Genomic DNA, 23,171 nt, shown 5'->3' on the forward strand with positions numbered 1-23,171 from the left:
GAAAAACTAGAATGACCTACAACTAGGATATACAACTATGTACTGGGGCTTTGGGGGGAAAAAAATGAGGAAGATTGGCAACAGATGTTAGCTCAGGGCCAATCTTCCTCACCGGAAAAATAAGAAATACTCTTCCTTATTTAAGAAACAAGACCATACATGTCTTTTTTTTTTAATAAAGGGAATCATTTTAAAGGATAGAGCACCCCAATTTCCACTGAATTGATCACTGTAGGCCTTGATAAATGATCATGGTAGAGAGAGCATTGCCTGGAAATCTGGAGATCCCAGGTCTAGTCCTGTTCTGCCATTATCAAACGATGACATCAGTAATTTGTTAAGTGCTCTTATTAAGTGTTTGATATGTTTCAGGTGCTTTACTCATATTTTCTTGTTTAATCCTCAACAACAATCCTACAAAGTAGGTATCATTAGTAACCCCATTTCATAGAGAAGGAAAGTGAGGTTTATATAGGTTAAGTAAGGTGCCCAAGTTCCCACACTAGCTGAGCCAGATTCAAATCCAGGAAGCTCAGCCTTCGTACAGAGGCTGCCAACCAGGCTGTCCCGTGGTTCTCCGTCCTGGCTGTGCTTAGAATCACTCTGAGGAAATTTACTAGGGCCCAATCTCAGAGTTTGATTAACCAGTCTGGGGGAGCCCTGGTCATTGGTACTTCTTTTTAAATGCCTTCCAACAATTCTAATATGTAGCCAGGGTTCAGAACTTCTGCTCTAGGCTCTCTCTACCCTAAGCTGATGTGGCCTCACAAAAGGACTCCTTTATCTTCGGTTTTTTCTACACAAAGAGGAGCTGAAACCACCTACCTCGGCGATAATTCGAGCTTTAATGCCTAGGAATTATCCCTGCCCCTCATCCACCCCTAACCTCAGACCTAGTCAAAGAGGGGTCTCCTGGAATCTCCATATGTGGACTCTGGCATTCTCTTTGATTTTTCAGCCCCCACTAAAGAGAAATTTTGGCTGTGATAAGTTAACACAATAACTTACTTTGTGAGATGCAGTGAAGGAAATAAAAGCTGTATATTTCTCTGGGAAGAATAAGAAGGAAGAAACACAGCCCCTCAGTCCACCTTGTTAGCCTACTTGAGGATGATCTCGCCGCACCGGGGGAAGGAACAGAGAGTACAGGAATGTCCACTGACTGGTGAACTAGCCCTTTCATAGACCGACACGGTTTCTGCCTCAGAGTTGACAAGTGGGGAGACGCAGAGAATCCAGGCTGCCCTCCTTGAAAGGGAAACCCCAAGAAGGGGACAACAGCGGGCTGAGCAGGTGATGACTGGTAGTTCAAGTACGCACTATTCACACAGGTGAATACCTGGGCCAAGACCTGGTGGCCTCCAAGGAGGAAGGGATTGCCCTTGGGAGGGTCTTACTTAGTCTGCTGTGCCCCGAGGCCAGAGAGGATCACGGTGGTTTTAGGATAATGCCTATGGCACTATTCAGACAAGTCTCTAGCTCCTCTCTAAGGCCAAAAGTTCAAACTACCCAAGAAAAGTCTTAGGGCCTAAGAATGACCAGGGCCCAGCCTCTAACTCTTAGGGCCATTCCACCCTGTCTGGGCACAAAGATGTACAATGCCTTCATTTTGTTATACTTGGCAATTCATCTAAAGAAGCAGAAGCCTCTCCTGGGCCTCTGCCATGTGCTCCCACAGCATCCCTGACTTTTCACACAGCACCGCCCCCGCTTCATTCTATTTCCCCGTTCACGTGTCTGGTTCCCCAGTTAGACTCTAAACTCCAGGAGGGCATGGCATGCCTGTCTTGTCCACTGCAGCGTTCTCAGCTCCTGGCCCAGGGCCTGTCCCATTACAAGAGCTTAATAAATATTCATTGAGTAAACCAATGATTAAACGTAAGGGTTATCTGACAAACACACACAGCAATACTTGCTGCCTACTTCACGGCGAAGTGGTGAGACAGGAGCTGCTCTACTTGTCATCAGAGCTCTGCCAGCTTAGACTAATCATGACTTATTTGGGTTAAATAAAGATGTTTGCTTTCCTGACAGTTTCTTGTTTTCTTATAAAGCCCATATAATTCTTAATAAGAGCGAACAAAACCAAACAACGGCTTCAGTGTTTGGGGTTCTTCAAAAACGTATTAACACTAAAGGCCTTCCGAGCAGCAGCCCTGCGTCCACGGGAGACCGCTGCTCCTGGGAGAATCCGGACAGCAGTGCAGGGCGAAGCTCTGGAGACGGCTGCCATCACCGACAGGAAATGGAGGAAACACCGTGCCCTTTAATCTTCAAATTACCTCAAGGAAAACAGAATGCAACGCTGTCAGCAGGCTGTATCCACATCGGAAGCAGAGCCTTCTTCGGACACTGAGACCCTGATTTCAAGTCCTCATATTTTATGATTACATCAAAATATTAAGTATTTCATTACATTAAGTATTTCAAAGAGCTCTTTCAGCAATACTCACAGCAGTCACAAAAGTAAATGTTATTATCCCCTTATTATAGATAAGGAAAACTGCTCTGGTTTCTACATGATTTCTTCTATAATCACAATCCAGAAATGGATGAAAACCCAAGGATGCTGCCCCGCAATGTGAAGGCTAGTCCCACGGCCAGCCTGCCTCACCTGCAAGGGCAGTCAAAACAGACCCTGAGGACACCCGGGGCTCCTGCAGCACATGAGAACGTAGATTTGTATTTGTGTTTGTTGCATCGTGCTCCCTGTCCCAAGATTCCCAAGGACATCACAGAAATAAATCAGGGGCCTGGCAATGGCGATAATGTGAGAAATTAAGAATCACAACCATTAGTAAACTAAAACATGGGGAGCAGTAATTCTGTACTTGCATCAGTATATTTTTTATTGTATACAAAGTGCCTTTATAAATGATAAAGTACTAATTTTTGTTTTGGAAGTAAATGCGACTCTCTTGTCCAGGATATAAATCTCGCTGTTATCAAGAGCAATGGTCAATGAGTAAACATTCATAGAATCCTATCTTTGTTCCAGGCACTTTCCGTTCTAAGCGCTTCACGTGCATTATATTATTTAGTTCTCACAACAATCTTAAGAGGTCGGCATTATTATTGCCCTTATTTCATAGATGGAGAGCTTTACAGAATCCCCAAAGGCTGCACAGCTGGGGGAGATGGGGCCAAGACTTAGACCGAGGTCTCTGCCTCCAAAGCTCATGCTCTTAATCATTACACTATATTGTCCCCCCTAAGAAAGGCATTACACCACTATGACTAGATTAAATTCTCTTTAGTTTAGGGAAATTGAAGGAATCCCAAATCCCAGGAAAATCAGTCAGCTAAAGTTACTCAGAAATATTTCTAATCATTGAGGTGTTCCCTAAGCACTAGGCTAAAGACACCAGTGACTTAAATGACGCTAGAGAAGTACAGGTCAAATCCAATTACAGTGGATCTCAAGGGAGCATCGAAGCTCTCCCTGTGTCCTGGAACTTATTATATTCAACATTGCCTTCTCCAACTACCAGAGGACTCACTGAGCCTCCCTCCCTTTCTGCAGATTCTGGTACTTGCCTATACATCACAATTTAACCCTTATTTATAGATTATCTTTTGTTGTTCACCATTTTTCATGTATGCTAATCATCTCCTCGACTAAATTTTAAATTCCTTGAGAATAGAAACTAGGCTTCAAACTTTGTCATCCTTTCCAATCTATTGTGCGCTTACAATGTACACAAACTGGGTGCCTACTGAGCATGTAGAAGGTCTTCAATATAAGCTATTTCTTGACTTGAGAGCCAATCTTCCTCACCAAAAAACTAAGAATAAATTTTTAAAAAATCACAAAGGGAAGGAAAAAAACTCACGAAGTGAAGAGCTGACATGGTTAGTTGTAAAAATAAGAAGTAATTAGAAAATTCTTCAAATGCATTCCACGCAGAAGTCCCTGGTGCTTTTTCCACACTGCTTCTTATGGACTGCCATGTAAATCATCACAGACGATTTGAAGTATGCATTCTACCCGCATTAAAAATCTGCAGAGAGAGCTGATCATCCTTGGTAGGAGGTCACATAAAGGATGTCAAGGATAAACATTCCTTCCTCCCAAAGCGACTTTCAAGAACAAGAAAACTCAACAAACGAAAGAAGAAAAACCTTTCTCTTTCCTGATCAAGGCATTCAGCGCTCAGTTTTGATATAACATTGGAAAGTTCTTAACGGGCTGCTACCTTGACCTAATTTCAATGTGCATTAAACAGATTATTCATTACTGTTTCTGGGCTTGTCTACCTGTTTGTAAAGTGAGCCACATTTGACATGAACAGAGGTGGTTTAATAGAGAACCACAGAATTTAAAGTTGGGAAGCACCCTTCTAATTCAACCTCTTTATTCCACAGAGAAGTGAAGTGACTTGCCTAGAACTGCGGACTCTCTACTCAAATCAAATAATCGTAAGGCCATCCCTCCATGACCTAAGCGCTACTATGATGAACCAGCCAGGACCGCACACAGCAGTTAATGTGAGAGGCAGCTCAGATTCACAGTTCCAAGAGACAAGCCACTAACAACCCCCCCACACCCCTGCTCTGCCCCGGGACAAACTCCTTTCTGTGAAGTTAGCCACATTAGATAACAGCTTCTTCAGTTACATGACGCAGAGCTGCCTGTGTTTTCAGAGATAAGGCAGACAGTGTCTACGGTGTCTACACAACTTGCATTGCCCCTCCCATGGTGCACTCGTGAAAAGGGAGATTTGTAGTCTGCCGTCTCAACTTGCCCTTTCCCCATCTTGCTCTCCCTCTTAGTAATCAGGTGCTGATGGCTCTGGCCAAGAGGTATGAGCATTAGTTACACAGTCAGGTATTTGCATTGTAAGCTTACTATCTCTTCACGTGACATGAAAGGCTCTTCCTCCTGTCTCAGCGTGTTCTGGGCATTGGGAAGCAACTGAAAAGATGTAACTGTAGGGGTCCTCTAGGCCCACTGATCTTTCACCTGACCCCCGACAATGACAGTAAAATGAGTAGATTTTATGGGACTGGCAGAGAGAGGCAAAGAGAGATCAAAAGAGAAGGTGCAGGGGCCGGCCCGGTGGCGCAGCGGTTAAGTTCGCACGTGCCCCTTCAGTGGCCCAGGGTTCGGCGGTTCGGATCCCAGGTGCGGACACAGCACCGCTTGGCAAGCCATACTGTGCGTCCCACATATAAAGTGGAGGAAGATGGGCACGGATGTTAGCTCAGGGCCAGGCTTCCTCAGCAAAAAGAGGAGGATTGATGGCAGATGTTAGTTCAGGACTAATCTTCCTCAAAAAACAAAATGAAACAAAACAAAAAAGAGAATGTGTATGGATGGTCTCCCATTCCAAAGAGTTCTGATGACCCCAGGCCCTCTCCAGATCAGGTTAGCTGAGGGTTAGTCTAGGCAGCTGCTGGGCCCAGACTGGAGAAGTCCTGACCCTTTTTATGAGCTCTAGCCAAGGCCCCCCTAACAGGCCTCTTCCTTCCCACGTCTGTCCCTTCTCATTTGGTTACAAGTCTCTCTGACAATTGTTTCAAATCTTAAGATTTTATTTTATTATTTTTTTAAGATTTTATTTTATTTTATTTTTGTTTTTCCTTCTCTTCCCCAAAGCCCCCGAGTACACAGTTGCGTATTTTTAGCTGTGGGTCCTTCCAGTTGTGGCATTTGGGACACCGCCACAGCATGGCCTGACGAGCGGTGCCGAGTCCGCACCCAGGATCCGAACCAGCGAAACCCTGGGCCACCGAAGTGGAGCGTGCGAACTTAACCACTGGGCCATGGGGCTGGCCCCAGATTGTTTCAAATCTTAACCCCTTTGCAATCTTGGGGAACACAGAGCTATATCTCCTATATTATTTCTTCCTCTGTCTGTGAAGTCTCTGATACATATGTTTTAGCTCGCATTCTCTATCTTATAAGAATCTTGGGAACAAACTGCCTCGGGAATTACTGTGTTCCTTGTCACTTATGCAGAACTTTGTTGACACGATCTGAGCATCGGCTAGATAACTGGACAAGAATGATCCCTTCTGGGTTTCTATTAGAAATAATAATAATGATGATAATTATAATGATAGCTTTTCCCATTTGCAGAACATTTTACAGATTGCAAATCTTTTTCAGGTACATTTTCTCACTTGATCTCATTTATCCCATGATATTGGTAGGGCAAATATTATGATCACCAAGTTACAAATGAGGTCACTCATTGAAGGCCACATAGATAAAAGGAGGTTAAACTAGTTTCCCTTTCCAAAGGGTGCCCTTTCCACTGTGCTCTGTTGCTTAAAAAAGAAATGAACCATGCATTGAAAACAACTGATAACACATGGCTTCAAACTGTTTTCCTCCACTGGGAGAAAGAGGGCATTAATTTTTCACTCTGTCATCCCTTAGTACAAAATTCCTAGCAAAAAGGGCAATTCGTACAGGCAGCATGAGCAGCGCATCAGAGGCTGTTTAGGTCGTTTTAGAGTCACAGCCTCTTAGGGGGCATCCTGGAAGCTCCTTTTTCCCCTCCATTCCAATACATTCTGCTCCAGGTTCAGTGCAAATTTTGAGGTTATTTACACAATAAAGACAAGACCACTAATGAACTGTGTATTTATGTTTCTGGATTATTACGCCATAAAAAGTTGGTTTATATTTGTATACAAACATCCATATATGGCTACAGAACCAAACATTTTTCAGTTATAGCCCTATTTTCAAAAAATTTAAACATCCTATGTTCTTGCAATTACCTTGATTGATTAGGTGCTGAATTTTATCTCAGTCATTGCAATGTTAGAAAAATCCCAGACCCAGACGTTATTTTTATCATACTGAAATTTGTTTTAAATTGTGGTATACAACTTTATAACACCAAGTGTTAGCACGTATTTAATCTCATAATGACAATTATAAAATAATCATGAAACCCAAGTCACCAATATTTGAGGCTTCTGAAAACACATGGGAGTATACCAGTACTGTGGAACCCGATGGAAGCTGAAGTTATATGGATTAAAAAAGAATCTGCCTGTTTAAAATGATCTTTTACATATATAGAGCCTGCAACTTAGTATATTTGGACAAGTGATAATGACCTGGTTTTACAAACACAGACTGCTCAGGTAGAAAGTAGGCAGAAGTCTGGCTTCATCCTAGAAGGACAGAGCTTTAAAAATTGGGGAAAACAGAATTTAAAAAAGAGAACAACTCTGTGGACCAAGGAGATGAACAAAATGGCAATGCTGAAGTCATTACGACATTGTCTACCTTTTTTTTGTGCGTGATTTCTCATCTTCAATGTTTTTTCCCTTTTTCTTTCTTTTTTTGTTCTCTCTACAATAGGGAAGTTAAAGAACCGCCTTTCCATGTTTTCCTGTCTGCCTTTGGATGCGAACTCTGAAAGATTAGGACTTGGGACTGTATACTCTTTTACCTCAACTTGTATTTCAGTATGCTGTGAATCAAGGGCTCTCAGAAAAAAGACATTTAGTGAGTAAATTCAACTAACTCAGGGTTTAGTCCAGTAGAATAAGCACTTACTACTAAATCTCTACTCAGCACAAGGCATCGAAGCCCTAAGGAGACAACCAGGTGAAAAGCAAGTATATAAAAAAATAAACCATTATGAAACTTACTATTTCCCCCTATTTGCTTATCTGTCAAGAAACTCAAAGCTAACTTTGTTGTCAATTGCAATAACTGTTTTCAGCCCAGATTTTCTGTAATAATTCTCTTCTAATACAGTGACTAATTTTTTGTCCTTTTTAGAAGTGGGAAAACTATATATAACCAACTAAATAATTAAATAAATGGCTATAATTTGAGATAAAGTGAGTTAAAGTATGACGAGAAAAACAGCAAGGGTGCACCGAGAGGTCCTGGGAAGGAAGGATTCTGGAGAGGGAGGCGGGAGGTGAGCTTTCTGGGAAAAGGTCATTCCAGGCTCGGGGGACAAATGGGCAAAGGAATAGAGAGGGGAATGTGTCGGATATTTGGAAGAAAACAGTTCAGTTACAGGAAGGTGGAAACAGGACATGGGTCATTTTTCTCCATTAATTCTTGAAAACAAACAGATCCTTCTTTACTAAAAATCATAATGGTGTGTTGTCCACGTGTGTGAATCTACCAATAAGCAAGATAATAGTATGTTCATCTTACTCATTCATGAGATCAGCGACTTGGGATGACGTGATCCTGTAATCTCAGCACAGACACAACAAACAACAATAAATGGTGAAGAATGAATGAACGAATTTCATTCAGTGGACACTAAATAAATACTTTATGATTGTGGTCGTATAGGTCACTCAGGCTATCAGGCATTTTTGCTGTATGAATATTCAAGACACCATAATGGCCCTTGTATTGCCTGCTTTGTCTATTGAGCTGAAAGTAATTTGGGGGCCAGGATTTACCCTTTACACCTTAAAGGTGGAAAAATTGAAAAATTAAGAGGAAAATGATCTTGTGTAAGGATTACAGAACTTAAAGGCAGAGCTGGAGAAAAGGAAAGAAATGTCTCATCATATGTGCAAGGCAAATGCAAAGCAGACTCTGTGGGTTCATGCCGAATACTCAAAATTAGCAGAGCTAATCAAGTGAGAGTGCCAGACTCGTTATAAAGGAAAATCTGTAGTTTTTCCACCTGTGTAGGAAAAACCCAGTTCTTCCCTATTACGAGTTTCTTCCCCATGTGTCTCCTTTACTACTCACACAGAACTCTTCATTTCTGAAACTTCTGGTCACCAAATATGTGGAGGTTTTTCCCCACAACAAGCAGTTCTCTGTGACACCAGCTGTCCTACAGTTCAACTCAATTCTGACACTATGTACAGGAGATAGCATCAGATCCCACAGGTTAAGGGCTCAGTCCCACAGACTGCCCCCGCCCCCCAACACACACACACTTCAGACACCGGTCACAAGCCCAGGTTATCACTTGTGCTCCTCACCAACAGGCTGTATATCAGAAGTTCCAAAGACCCCTTCCCTGGGTTCGATTAATTTGCTGGAGCAGCTCATGGAACTTGGGGAAACACTTACTTAGACTTACTAGTTTATCAAAGGATACAGTAAAGGATACAGATGAACAGCCAGATGAAGAGATACACAGGGCGAGGTCTGGGAGGGTCCCACACCAGGAGACCCTGTCTCGTGGAGTAGGTGTGCTCCACCCTACTGGTGTGTGGATGTGTTCACCAGCCTGGAAGCTTCCCAAACCCCCCCATACTATTGGGATTTTATGGAGGTTTCCTCACATAGCCATGATCAATTGTTAACTCCATTTCCAGCCCCTCTCCCCTCTCTGGAGGATGAGGGGATGGAACTGAAAATGCCAAGCTTCTAATCATGGCTTGGTCTTTTGGTGACCAGCCCCCATCCAGAAGTCATCCAGGAGCCCACCCAGAGTGCCTCATTAGAACAAAAGATGCTCCCAGTGCTCTTATTACTAAGGAATTTACAAGGGTTTTAGGGGCCCTGTGTCAGAGACAGGTCAGAGACAAACATTAGAACAAGAGATGCTCCTACTGTTCTTATCACTTAGGAACTTAAAGGGGTTTAGGAGCTTTGTGCTAGGAACTAGGGGCAGAGACCTATATACATATATATATATTTTTTCTATTATCTCACACTAGTTTATCACAAAATTCTCCTTGCCCATATGACAAATTAAGCTTCTTTTTAGTACTATGTGATCAAGAGGAAGGAGAGTGCAGTAATACTGGAGACAAGCTGGTGGACTAACATGGGCATCTGTCTAGTCGGCTTTACATGGTTGCTCAGCTGCTGTAGTCCTACGATTTTCAAACTACAAGTCACAATCTATTAGATGGTCATGAAATCAACTAAGAAGTCACAATTAGTGTTTTTTTAAATGACATATGTAAATATATGTTTATCTGTCTATCTATATCACTTAATATCACTTAACTAATATTGTTTTCATGAAACTTTTGTTCTAGTTAATATCAGATATAAATATATAATGTATATTCTGGGCCAGATTGCAAGTGAGCCGCAGCCCCAGTCAAAAAAATTTGAAAGCCACTGCTGTACTCTCCCCCACTGTGAAGTCAGGCTTGGTGTCAATGGGACTGAACATCCAAAATGGAGCTTAACCAAGCAGTTTAAAAAAAATTAAAACTGACTACAAAGATTCTATTGCAATTTATTTAGGTAACTGCTTCAAGAGGCTACCTGTGCCATATCTATGATATTTCTATATCTAATATGGTAAGAGTTCATGAATGTGGGTAAGTATTTCGGCACAATTGTTCTAATATTCAATAAAAAATAAATGGTTTGGGTCAATGGTTCTCAACTTTTTCATTTCAAGACCCTTTTACACCATGAAAGATTCTTGAGGACTCCCTAAAAGAGCTGTTATTTGAGTTTTATCTATCTATATTCACCATACTGGAGACTAAAACTGATAACTTTAAAGAATATTCATTCATTTAAAAATAACAACATAAAGCAATTCAATGTAAATATAAATAACATATTTTATGTAAAATATATTTTTTCCAAAACAAAAAAATTTAGTGAGAAATTGGCATTAGTTTACATTTTTGCAAATCACTTTTTAGTGTCTGGCTTAGTAGAAGACAACTACATTCTCATAACTATAATCTATCGCTACATTTGTTTTGTTTGAATTTTATGAAGAAACTCTGGCCTCAAAAGATATGTAGTTGGAAAAGGGATGGATATTTTAATAGTTTTTTCAGATAGTTGTGGATATTCTTCTTTGATAATACATCAAAACTTGATAAGTAGTAGTTTCTCAAAGGTTGCCCATGCATGATTACGTAACATCAGAAATTGGTCATTTGGAAACTATTGGGTCACTGATTAAGCAGATCTTTCAAATGTTGACACTTTTCATTATGCAGTTATTTTTTAAAAATCATACTCATTAATATTACAATTGATCTCATCAGAAAAGACTAAGTATTGAGAAGCTGTCAAACTCATGGCAGTGGATGGATATATGTTTTCTAAACTTCTAATTCCTGTCTGAAATCTCACAACTTATCATTGGCAACAATAATTGTCCTTTGTTTTCCTGGAAGTAATAGGTACACATTATTTTTGGAAAAATGTCTGTCAAATAGCTGTCTAAATAACTATAGTTTGTCCATCTTCCTTCAAGTAAAAACAGTGTCCCATGAAAATAAAAATAAAAACCCTAGTTCGGCTAGCAACCCAAGCACGGAAGGGTTTTCCTGGCGACAAATATGGCATTTAGGTATTTAGCACGCACGCTTTACGCATACTTTCTGTTTTTTCACACAGAATTTTGAAAGTGTGCCGAGGGTTGAACTTTAATAAAATTAATTAATTGTTACTGCTTTATCATGAATACTCTCAAGTGACACTGGCCCCTGCCTTGGTTCATGCTGAAACACCTACGCTTTTACCCCACCACTGTTTTTGCATTATTGGTGCAAAGGTCGACACAGTGAAAGAGGCAAATAAGTCTTAGCATCGTCACGAAAATGGTTTTGACCTGGCAGACCCCCTGAAAGGGTCTCAGGAACCCCCAGGGGTTCGAGCACCACACTTTGAGAACCGCTGGGCGTTAGTGCATACAGAAATAACAGTTCTCTCTCTTCAGTTATTAATGTTTGAGGCTTATTTATTATTACGGGTTTGATCACGGAGCGCCAAAACAAAGACGTGCCAAGGCGTAGAATACATCCAATCGCACGTGCAGCTCAAACACTCACACGGGAAGGCAGAAGCTCCTGGGGGAAAAGGGACGCGGACCGCAAGCCTGGGCTTTTGGTTGCCAGTGGCAACGATCGTCGGCTGGAGGGAGCGCGGCCACCGATTAGTACTGTCTTGCGCCCGCCGCGGGACGAGAGGGCGGGGCAGGGCTGGAGGAGGGCGTCCCGCGACTGTTCTCCGGCTGCGAGGGGGCTCGCTCGTTCTGCGATCAATTGAGAGTGGCTGCCGAGCGCCCTGTGTTGCTGTCGGGGAGGGAGGGAAGATGGCGGCCGTGGCGGCGGGCGGCCTGGTGGGCAAGGGGCGCGACATCAGCCTAGCGGCCCTGCAGCGCCACGACCCCTATATCAACCGCATCGTGGACGTGGCCAGCCAGGTGGCTCTGTACACTTTCGGCCATCGGGCTAACGAGTGGGTGCGTGTGGATGCGACGGGCCGCGCAGGCGGCGCCGGGCGGGGCGGGGCAGGGGTCGTCCGACTCGGGCCTGGAGAGCCCGGCCAGGGGAGGGGGCGCCGGCGGCCTGGCGGCGGACGGAGGCCGAGTTGCGGAATTGGACCCCGGGGCCGAGGTTTGGGGGAGAGGGAGGCCGACCTGGGAACCCGCCTGAAGTTGGGGAAAGACTTAAATATTCAAGAGCCCCGCGTTGGGAGAGTGGCCCGATCGGGGCGGGACGCGGGGAGCGGGGCCGCGGCGCTGACGGGCTCGGCGGGGCGGCCGGAGGACGGCGGTTCTGCTCTGCACCGTCAGTCCTAGACGGGACGGAGAGACAGCCGCCCTCGAAAGAGGGGAAGCTGGAGTTTGAGCTCAGGGACACACCAAGAAAGAGCAAACGTCGGGAAAGGAAACCCTGGGTCTCACGCTTAGAAGGAGCCTGACGCTCTTTGGAAAGATGATTACACCGCAGCCCACCGAGACCAAAATAAGTTTGATATTTGAGTCCATTTGGGAGCCGAGTTATTTTAGTGCTCCTCTCAAAGCAGAAGGCCAATAAATAGCAGTGGAATGAAATTTAATTTTCCTCACAGTTAGAATCGGCTAGGAGCATTAAGACGCTGGAGTCCTATTGCAGGAATTGCTACTTGCGATTTTGTGACCCTCCCACTTGAATGTAGAAAGATGTAATTTTTTTCTCTTTTCCTCGTAGTGATTTTTGCCCCAGATAATATTAATCTATCTTTTGTGTAAACATTTATCAGTTATTTTTTAATGAGTTACAAAACAGTATAAAGAACTGGGCCTGAATGAATGGATTTAAGATTATTTTTTAGTGTATTCTCCCAAATAGTCACAAACATCAAAATTTAAGCAAGGAAAACATCCATATTGAACAAATTTATATATTTTTTAACACCTACATTCAATTATATGGTCTGCTTATCCCCCGTATAGATCTTAAGCAATTTGTAATTAAAAATTCACCTGAAAATCTTTAGCAAAAATGAAAAAATAAAGAAGTAGGTCCTAAAAAGGGGGAGAGAACAGTTTTGCTCTAAGTTCTTAACTGAGGAAATTTACTGAAAAGGGGTGAGGAATTCCAGTTTGCTCTCCTGTGGCCAAGCAAGAAAGGGAAGGGGGGGCTCTTTAATGTTCGTTGTTCTGTAATAGGAAGTATACCTGTTGATAAGAAAAGAGGTTATTTCCCCCTGGTTTTCAGGGGAGTTTGTCACCTGAGTCTTTATGAACGACATTGAGCAATATAGTGGACAATTTTCACTGGCAATTTAGGAAAAATACAAAGGTATTCTACATATGGCTATTATACTGCTCTATAGAAAAATGCCAAAGGCATGATGTCATAATTCTGTCAAGGTAATTCTGTAGTAGATAAGGATCAGGAATGTGTAGTTCTGTAAACTGATGACAGTAGGATTAGAGTCTGGAGAATCCTGAGAAATTGTTAACATGTAGAGGAGAGCATTCCTCTTGAATAACAGTTGCTTCCCATAGGCTTTTGACAGGAAGCGTGTGATAGATACATGTTAAAATAGTTACCAAGGTTTATTAGATACCCAGTGAAGCCCTTCCACCAAAGCCTCATCAAAAGACAGAAGTGCCACAATGCATTGTTTACAGGAGTTATGTTTTCCTGCTTCCTGGACTTGTTGCCTTCAGACAGGGCATCATTCATGCACTAAACGGTCATTCTTTCAAAGTACTAGTCTTCAAGGCTTTGGTATCCAGAAAACAGAGAGAGACCTAGTTGCAGTTGCTGGAGGTAAACAAATTGTCACCACCAACTCCACATGCCATCACTCAGGGCCTCTGAGGAGCCTTTTGAACGTAAACCTAATAAAAGTGTAAAGAACAGTCTGGAGAGTGGAGGAGAAAGTATTTGCAAGAAGGTGCGTGGGATGTAAAGGCATTAGGGCTGTAAAGAATTCTTATTACGCTGCAAATAGATGAAGAATGACTTCAGGCATCAGAGCAGGAGGAGTTAGGAATGAAGGGGGGTAGAAAATGAGCTACTTTAAGAAAGGATTGAGGAGTATTGCCTCATGACGGGGATAGGAATTTTAGAGCTAGACCTGTTTCCCGTTACCAGGAGAGACCACTGCCCCCAAAGTAACTATGTGTCAATTAGAGAATATACCGTGGTGGTGGTTTCACCTCTCAGTCCTTACAGCAGTGGTTCTTAACTGGAGTTGATTTTGCAACATTTGGCAGTATCGAGAAAATTTTTGGTTGTCACACAGAGAGGGAGCTTGTTCCTGCCACCTGGATGGTAGAGGCTGGGCATGCCGAATGTCCTACAATGCACAGGGCAGACCTGTATGACAAAGAGTTATCCAGCCCCAAACGTTGAAGATGCTGAGCTTGAGAAACCTTGCCTTAGAGTAACAAGTGTCCTGTTGTTCCTAGCTAGTAGTTTTCTGTGCATCAGAATCACTTGGAGTTTTAAAAAGTGTGACCCACCAAAAGAAAAATCTCTGGATATGAGGCGCAGGCATCTGATGTTTGTTGAAAGCTTCATAAGTGACTCAGATGCTACATGCATGACTGAGAGACAGATTTCGAAGGATAAACGACCTGGTTTTTTGTTATGTTAACATAGAATAATCAGTGAGATATAAATTGCTTTCAGTTGTTTCAAAAGTGTCAAATTGTGTGCTGAGTCCCAATAATTTGCAAACTAGCACTATTTTATATTCTACTTTATTTTAATTTTGAGCTAAATTTTTTAGCACTTGTTCTATTTCGTAAGAGGATAACATTAAATCATTAAATTATACTTTTAAAATTTAAGCTAAAATCCCCTAGAACTGAGAAAAGTCCTTACTTGGATGACCTAATAAAATCTTGTTTTAGCTAATTCCCATACCCCTAACCCTGGGCTTTGCCCAGAAGTAAAAAAAAATTGAGTTACCCTTGGATAACTGTGGAGGGACCAGGAAAATGCATGAATTTGAGCAAACAGCTCAAATTTCTGGTCTCTTATGTCTGAAATGGACCCGAAATTTACATTTCCAAAGCCCCTTTTATCCAGGTGTCATAGAGCACTTAAAAATGTTTGTCATCAAAAGATCTGAGTGGTGTAGGCTGGTTCTCTCTCTTCAGGGGAGAAGCTGAGATGTAGAGTAATAAACTAGCCCAGGATGACCTGGCAAGAATCCCGCTCCAGGTCCAATGTTGGAATCGCTGAACTATAACTCCGTTCCGTGAACAAACTCATGATTTTTGTGTGTAATGCTATATAAAAATCTCAGTTTTAAGAATTGTTTGTTATGAGTTAGAGACTAAGGAGAAGCATGCTTTTTGCATTTCTGATGCTGGGTTTTTCAAAACTGAAATGGGCAAAGTCTTTTTTTTTCCTTAAAGAAAAGGTGATTTCTGTTACTACTTCATCAAGGAAGAAAGGAAACAGTCAAAAGCTATTAGTTTTACGTGTGCTGCTAGAAGTAAACATCCCGATTTGAATCTTTAAGTTGAAACAGTCCAAGGTCAGATACTGGAAGACAGGAAGGTGTTGTGGGTTTGTAGCAAGTGATCCGACAGTGCATTTAGGTTCTAAGACCTAGTTCCATCACCTGTATCTTGGCTTCAGTTTCCTATCAATGTAATAGATAATACCAAATATTTAATTTGTACAAGTTTATACTTAAAGGCTCTATGGGCTAGTATACACTTGGCAACTGTACCAGTTAGACTTTAGGGATGCCTACAAATTCTTAGACTGTTTGGGTAGCGTTTATTGTACTGTAGTGGCCATTTTCTCAATGATTAAGATTGTGATGGTTTAAGTAATTCCTAGTGTTTAAAGTGCACCCACGATACAGATTTCTCAGCAGATAGGAATTGACGCTGTTTGTTTACAAAGAAAGATAATGTTTCTGTATAGTTTTGCGCTTTGATTCAGGGTGTTTTTCAAAGCACAGTGGCAAATGGGCCACATTTGAGAAATAAGGATGCTTTTCATAGTACATTGAACTGATTTATACAAACTTCATAGTGTATCCAGTTTAAGGATGAACTCTGACTTTCTTAGCAATGTTATATATTAGAGAAAAGACTGGCTAAAATTGTCTTAACTGATAAATTCTTTATTTCTAATTACATATTGTATAATATGAAGATTAAAAAATCTTGTTACTGATTTACTCTTAATAGCTATTTGCTTCTAAAAAACAGTATTTGGTGATGTTTAATTTAATTTGGGGCTTAGTGGATTTTGTGTCCACGACTCCTAACGTAGTTCTCTGGGCAGAGCATAGGTTATTGAACCAGGGCAAGAGTTCTCACATAGCAGAATCACCTGGTTGTCTTAATAAAAAAGAGGTTGCTGCCTGCCCCCTCCACCCCTGAGTTTCTGATTCACTAGTTCTGGGGAGAGGCCCATGAGTGTACATTTCTAACAAGTTCCCAGATGCTGCTGATGCTGCTGATGTGGGAACCCCACTTTGAGACCCACTAAACTAAGGTGACCAAGAAAACTGCTGCAATTACTTGAGCATGTGACAGGATCATACTTCCAATTTTTGGTGTGCCTCTTAAAAATTACCATCTTAATATTACACCTTTGTTCTTAGTGTATTTTTCACCAAAATTACAGAGTAAATTTTCGAGCGATTTTGGTAATGGATATTATTAATAAATTTGGGGAGGTTAAATAGAATGCTGAAATTAAACCATGTAAGTAGCAAAAGTACATTTTAAATTCTGAATTCTAACAGTCTGATTACTAGTTAATCAAAGAAATAGATACTTAAGTGTTTTTTTCATATGTATTATACTGATGAACATTTTCATCAGGGCCTGGGCTCTTGCCTTTGGAAAGGTGGAAAAGAGCTTTTCCAAAGGAACTGAAATGGTGGTTTATCATTTTAATTTTACCACTTCACCTAGTTTTTCTCAGGCAGATTTTTTGAGTCCAAGCTTGGTTGTGTTTCTGTCCAACTTTATTTCAAAGTTCAGAACTTGACTCTAAACATTCCGCACCAAGTAGTGACTAATTTGTCTGAAAAGTACAGCATCGTTCTATGTAGTAGTCAAAGTAGGTATTGGCAGATCATCTGCTCTCCTAGGTGACAGGATATGGCAAGAGAAAATGAACCCAGAAAATAAAGAGAAGGATAACGAAATGCAGATGCCAGTGCTTTCTGCAGCTTGCCATATCCCCAGTTTGGAGGATAGAGGAAAAGGCAGCACACTTACTATAATCTCTTTCTAATGAAATCCATGGAGCACATGTATTTTCTTACTGTTTCAGCCAGAGGTGTGTTGCTATTCCTGTTTTTGGTAAAGAGAGATAATGATGGTTTATTTCGTAAATGACAAAAGGAGAATGATTGCTTCCTGCTGCTTAATAGCAGAACCAGTCAGGCAGAGAACCTCTTTCCTCCCTTCCCTGAGAAGAAGCCCTCATGTTACATGCTGTGTGGATTTGGCCGTACTTGAAACTGGATAAAGTTCCTATTCTATAAGTTTATGTTCTCTAACTTCTGTGAATGGTTACTGTAATGAAGAGAATGTACTTCATATTTTGCTGTGTGTTTTGTTTTTATTTCTTAGGAGAAGACTGATGTGGAAGGAACCTTATTTGTTTACACAAGGTAAGAGTATTTTACTTTCATAACTGGCATTCTTTGAAATAATATTTTAGCTCAATTGTGTCACTCTTCTTTGAGTGTTGTTTTATTTCAAAGAGAAGTAAAGAACTGAATCTTAGTTTGAAGTTATTCGTTGATGTAAGGGAGGGATTACTGAATAATGTCACCTGGTGGAGTGTGATGAATACTAATTTCAGAATATAATTTAAACTTCAATGTAGATGAACTTAAATCTTTGTGTTCTTTTTAAAATAGTATTAAATATTTACTCTTTAATTCAAATGAATGGTGCAAAGTTCTTGATATAATGCATTGGCTAGGAACTAGAAGTACACTATTAAGACTATTAGATTGTTTAATCAATATTTGGAAAATAGTGTAATTGGTCACCTCCCCTGCCCCGACCCTTCGCTCTAAAGAAGCGTGATCCAAAACTAAAGATGTCTTTGAGACCTTAATTGTCTAGATAATAGGATATATTTCAGGATAGATCTAATAAATTCATGTTATTAGTAATTTTTATCAGATATTGTTAATATCACATGCACACAGAGATGTATAGTATTTATATTGTCTTAATACCTAAACTATCTTAAGGAGATTTACATAAAATGTCATAGCTAAGGTCTGTCACCATCAGTGAGAGTGCAAAGATAAACTGCAGAGGCTTCGTACAACCCCTTCTAGGGCTCACAGTGTGATTGGGGAGACAGAAAATGCACACATGCCCCCACACACGCACAAGTATATGTTTTTTACACATAGCATTTCATGTTTAAAGATAAAACATAATATAGATAGACAGTTGGTAGGTTATAAACAGTGAATGGTCTGCTGTGATTGTGGAAGGCTTTACAGAATGGGTGAGTCTTGAGCAGGCCTCAGGAGTAAGGTAAAACTCAGCCTGCATTGAGGAGAGGGAAGGGCAGTCTGAGTAGGAAGAGTGGGATAAGTAGAGCTGTAGAACCTAGTGTATTAAAGGGACAGTAAGTAAAATGACTCTGGTGCAGAGGGCTCGTATTGGTTTATATTATTTAGAAGTTGACAATAAAGGTGAAGAGATTTTGCTGGCTTGGAATGTGTTAGACTAAGGATTTTGAAATTTATTTTCTTAGCAGTAGGGAGTCATTGAAGGTTTATGAACAGAGAAGTAATAGAATTATGACAAAATGTATGGGGGAGGTCAGTGTATGAGCATTATAAGGATGCATTGGTTCTAGAAGAAACTGGAGTTAGGGAGGACATTAAGAAGATGATTGCAGGGCAGTAGATATGAGATGATAAAAGATGGACTGGAATGATAGAAGTTGAAATGAAAAGGATTTATTGAAAGAATGCATGTAAAAGGGGAAGTGTGAAATTTTAAAAATAACATTAAGATTTTGAAATAGACTGAGAGAATGAGAAAATCATTCGTGAATGGAAAGATAGGAGGTGAAGAATCTTGTCTGAGGATAAGTTTTAATTTTATTTTGAAATAATGATTTTGGAGTGATAGGGCATTCAAATAGAGATGCTCAGCTGCTCAGGATAGAAAGGGTCAGGGCTGGAGGTAGAGAGTTGGGGGTCATCTTCCTTAATTTATTCATTGAAACCATGAGAGAAAAAGTGTTCTCTGAAGGAGAGGAAACTGATGAGGGCTGATGATTGCATTTTCAGGCCAGCAAGGATACAGAAAAGAGTCGGCCATAAAGATAGAAGCAGAACTAAAACACTACAAAGAGGCCAGTTGCGGGCACAGTGCAAGAATGGTGGAAGTCTATGTGCGTAGCTGGAGGGGGAAACAGCAGTAGGAGTGGAAAGAAAAGAGTGGATGAGTGAGGCCGTCAGAGTAGGTAATGAGGAGGTCAGTTTATTCACAGTTTCAGAAAAGTGTTGATAGTGCCCAAGAGTCATTGGCTGTGTTAGTTTACATTATGTTCCAAAATATTCCAAAAGCACCAGAGCACACCACCAAGTGAGTTTATTCAGTATAGACTGCTCTTAAGAATTCTGAAATGTGAAAAGAAAACCAAACGATTGAAGTCTACTGTGAGCTAAGCACACAATATGTGTTCTCATTCATTTCTTACAAGTATTATTCTTTTGAGACGTGAAAGAAAAGATATATTAATATGCATTAATGATTTATTTTAAGGATTTTTAGTAGGGTTTTTTTTTTTTTGAGTACAGAATAGTGGCAGATTATACAAGTGTTTTCTCTTTTGTTCCCAAACCAAATGTCGGTTTGTATTTTCAAGTACTTCTTAATATATTCTGAGTTCTTAATGGAGCTGTCAATTAAACAAACCATTAAATTGAGAAACAAATCCTTCCTTACTTGTTAATCTCTTCCCCAAATCTAACTTCTCAAGAACCGGAGTGCTACCTCCACCCCTCCACCCCCCCTCCCCCCCCCCACTGCCAGATGCCAGATTCTACTATGTTGAGGTCGTTCCTCAGTAGAGAATGACAGAAAACTCGTAAAAATCAAAAGGGAGTTTTGGGTACAGGTAATGGAGCTGCCAGTAATATATTTTGACTTCTCTTATAGATAGTGCTTTAGAGCGATTGGCATGTTCATCCCCGAACCTATTTTATAAATTATGACATGGTATAGTACCCATGCTATTAGAGAGGTAAGATCCTGTTGTGATAATGAAATAATTGAAGAATCAAATTCTGATTTTGTAGAAAAGCACCTAATCCCATTTTAAAATTTATTTCTTTCCTTTATTTCCTCCCATGTCTTCCTTTCTGTAATAGAGAGTTCATAGAGACACCCACTAGTGATTTCTGAACTTGACACTTCCAGAGGACCCTCTGTCAGAGATCTTTGGAAGTCAATTTTCGTTCTTGCTCAGAATTTAAGTTGAAATGATTATTGTGATTATTTCTAGTATTGGTTATTTGCCTACCACCACTTTACCTCTTTGTAAAATAAGTTAGGCAAAGATTGCCTTCCATCAATTTTTAAATTGGAGATCTCAAAAGAAAATTCTGTAAGTGGTAAGGTAGCTGTATTGTACATCTTTGTCAGCATCAGATGATTAGAGGTGAAATAAAACTAACATATAAATACTTTTTCTTCCTGTTGTTCATAACATTTCTGTGGGTTTGTTACCCCGGTGCCCTAGATTGAAGTAAATAAATGAACTCTGCTTGTTTCATTTTCAGTGTTTCATTTGTCACCAGAAGTTGCACAGTTGAAATACTACATCGCTGTCACCCAAGGGTAGACAAATGGATGTGTAGTTGTTAGGGTTTATACTCTGTATAATTTGGGTTCTTTCTTCCTGACAGAGAGGAGGCACTGAAGGTTTATTAAATGAAATGAAAATTAAACAGTCACTAAATACCATATTTTTATGGAGAACAACTTTTATAATTGTTAATCTGTGAAGCTGTTTGCTTTAAATTGAAGAAAACAAAATTGCTCTTTGCATTAAATTATATAATCTTTTAATTATGCTGTATCTTATCACAAGTTCATTCACCAGAGTTGCATCATTTCTGTAAGAAATTTTGCAGCTTTCAATTTCAAACCAACACTCACATTTTCTGTGAAGAATTTCTTTGTATAATTGTGATGTACACTCTGTATGAACTATCGAGATTCTTTAAAAATATCTCTCAGTAATTTTTTAAAAAGTGGTTACCATCCCTGCCTTAAAGGAATTTACAGCCTAGGTAGGGAAACAAGAGATAGATAGACACACACACACACAAATGCATACACATATATTCACGTAGTTAAATAAGTAGGACTTGATTTTACCAATGGAATGGTGATGATAATCGTGTGTGTGTTACATATGAATTGGTCCATAAATTAGTCTTATTAGCCAATAGTAAAGAATCATTGCTTTATATGTGTACAGTCTGCTTGCACAGAGCCATGTATCCATACAAAAAGGTTGAGGGACACATGGGAATGTAGGTCTTCTGAAGTGTGCTGTACTGAACGCCTTGTCTTTTCATATCCTCCCCACCCCTCGTGATTTTTAGATCTGCCTCTCCAAAGCATGGGTTCACCATTATGAATAGGCTGAGCATGGAAAATAGGACAGAACCCATTACTAAAGACCTGGATTTCCAGCTCCAGGACCCTTTCCTTCTCTACAGAAATGCCAGATGTGAGTCTTTCTGAATTCATTGGGTAGTTTTATTTCTCTAGTTTGGCCAAGTATTTAAAATTGTACAGTTGTACAGTGTGTTTGTGTTTAGTGTCAGTGACTTAGGGGTCAGCACTGGTTAGCTTGGGAAGTGCATGCCTAGTTGAGGGAACAGCTTCTTCCTTGGGAAGGTTTAAATGAAAACAATGTGAATATGATGACGTAAATATTTAAACCCTGTTTTCTGCAGCTAGACCGCTCTGCATTGTGAACCCATCAGAGATTTTAAGCCTGAGCAGGGCTGGGGGAGGAATTCTTGGTCAGGAGACCACAGAAGGACAATAGATGGTGCTGTAGAACATAGAATTAATGATTCATCTAGTGGCACTTTCCTTGTGTATCACTTCTGACTGAGTCTCCTTGATAATATGTTTGACAGAAGGGGCCCGTATTCCAGAAGTGCCATCCTTTGCATAACAAATGAAAAATCAAAGTCCAAAGAGTTTTGTTCATTAAGAATTTCATAACACTCTGTAATGTTGAAGTTGTATTAGGTGGCTAACTGGTCCTTGTCAAATTTGAAATGAGGTAGCAATCACCTATCTAATATTTCTGTCTCCATTTTGCTCTTGTGTCTTATCTGACCACTTGTGTTGGACTATTGGGGAGCCTAGAGAAAAAGGGATGGAAAATATATAAACTGCGGGAGCATCTCCACACAGAGAAACAGAGAGCACAGTAATAAGTATATAAACGTGTGTACACGCACATGCTCTGTGCTTTGTGGATGACATTTGAAAAGACCTTACAGTTAAGAAATATTTTCCATACATTTCCCACCCTGCTCTTTGAGCTCAAGATACAAGAATTTGCCTACGGTATACTATTCAGTGTAATCTTAATAATGAATGTAATACAAGCAATATTTAATGTTTAACTCCAGTGAATTGCATTAAAATGATGCTATATTTACTTATAATTATATTCACATATAATTAATTGTCGTGATAGGTGGTCATTCCTATTATTTAGGGAATACAGTTAAATTTTTATGAGAAAAAAATGAAAGCTCATAAAACTGTAACATGACTTACTAATGGTAGATCCTGTGAAGTGAAAAATTTAGTAATTAGAGAAATACTTTGTTTTCTATTCCTATTTCTTTGCTGGAAGGTGTAATTTAACCTAATTGTAGCTTGTAGTTTGAATTGTTTGTGCGCTTACGGTAATAGCAGGTTTTCTTTTCTTTTTTGAGGTTATTAGATTCTATGTCAAATTAATATATAATTCAAATCCTAATAAAATAACCACAAAAATAA

The 23,171-nt window shown here is 40.3% G+C and overlaps 2 protein-coding genes across 10 annotated transcripts in view; one reads left to right on the forward strand and one right to left on the reverse strand.

Annotated features, from left to right (window-relative positions):
* CACNA1C (calcium voltage-gated channel subunit alpha1 C) overlaps positions 1 to 23,171 on the reverse strand; it is a 680,405-nt gene that overhangs the window by 635,715 nt on the left and 21,519 nt on the right. The gene's annotated exons all lie outside the window — the stretch shown is intronic.
* The window catches only part of DCP1B (decapping mRNA 1B), a 53,116-nt gene continuing 41,794 nt past the window's right edge, over positions 11,850 to 23,171 (forward strand). Inside the window, exons 1-3 of one of the 2 annotated variants that reach the window (XM_023642896.2) lie at positions 11,850 to 12,128; positions 17,721 to 17,761; positions 21,746 to 21,873. In XM_023642896.2, coding sequence (XP_023498664.1) covers positions 11,979 to 12,128; positions 17,721 to 17,761; positions 21,746 to 21,873 — 319 coding nt within the window. In that variant the 5' untranslated portion in view covers positions 11,850 to 11,978. The remainder of the gene's footprint in view (positions 12,129 to 17,720; positions 17,762 to 21,745; positions 21,874 to 23,171) is intronic. The other variant, XM_023642899.2, reaches the window with a different exon arrangement.

The sequence above is a fragment of the Equus caballus genome, chromosome 6 (genome assembly GCF_041296265.1).
Source record: "Equus caballus isolate H_3958 breed thoroughbred chromosome 6, TB-T2T, whole genome shotgun sequence".
Classification (NCBI taxonomy): Eukaryota; Metazoa; Chordata; class Mammalia; order Perissodactyla; family Equidae; genus Equus; species Equus caballus.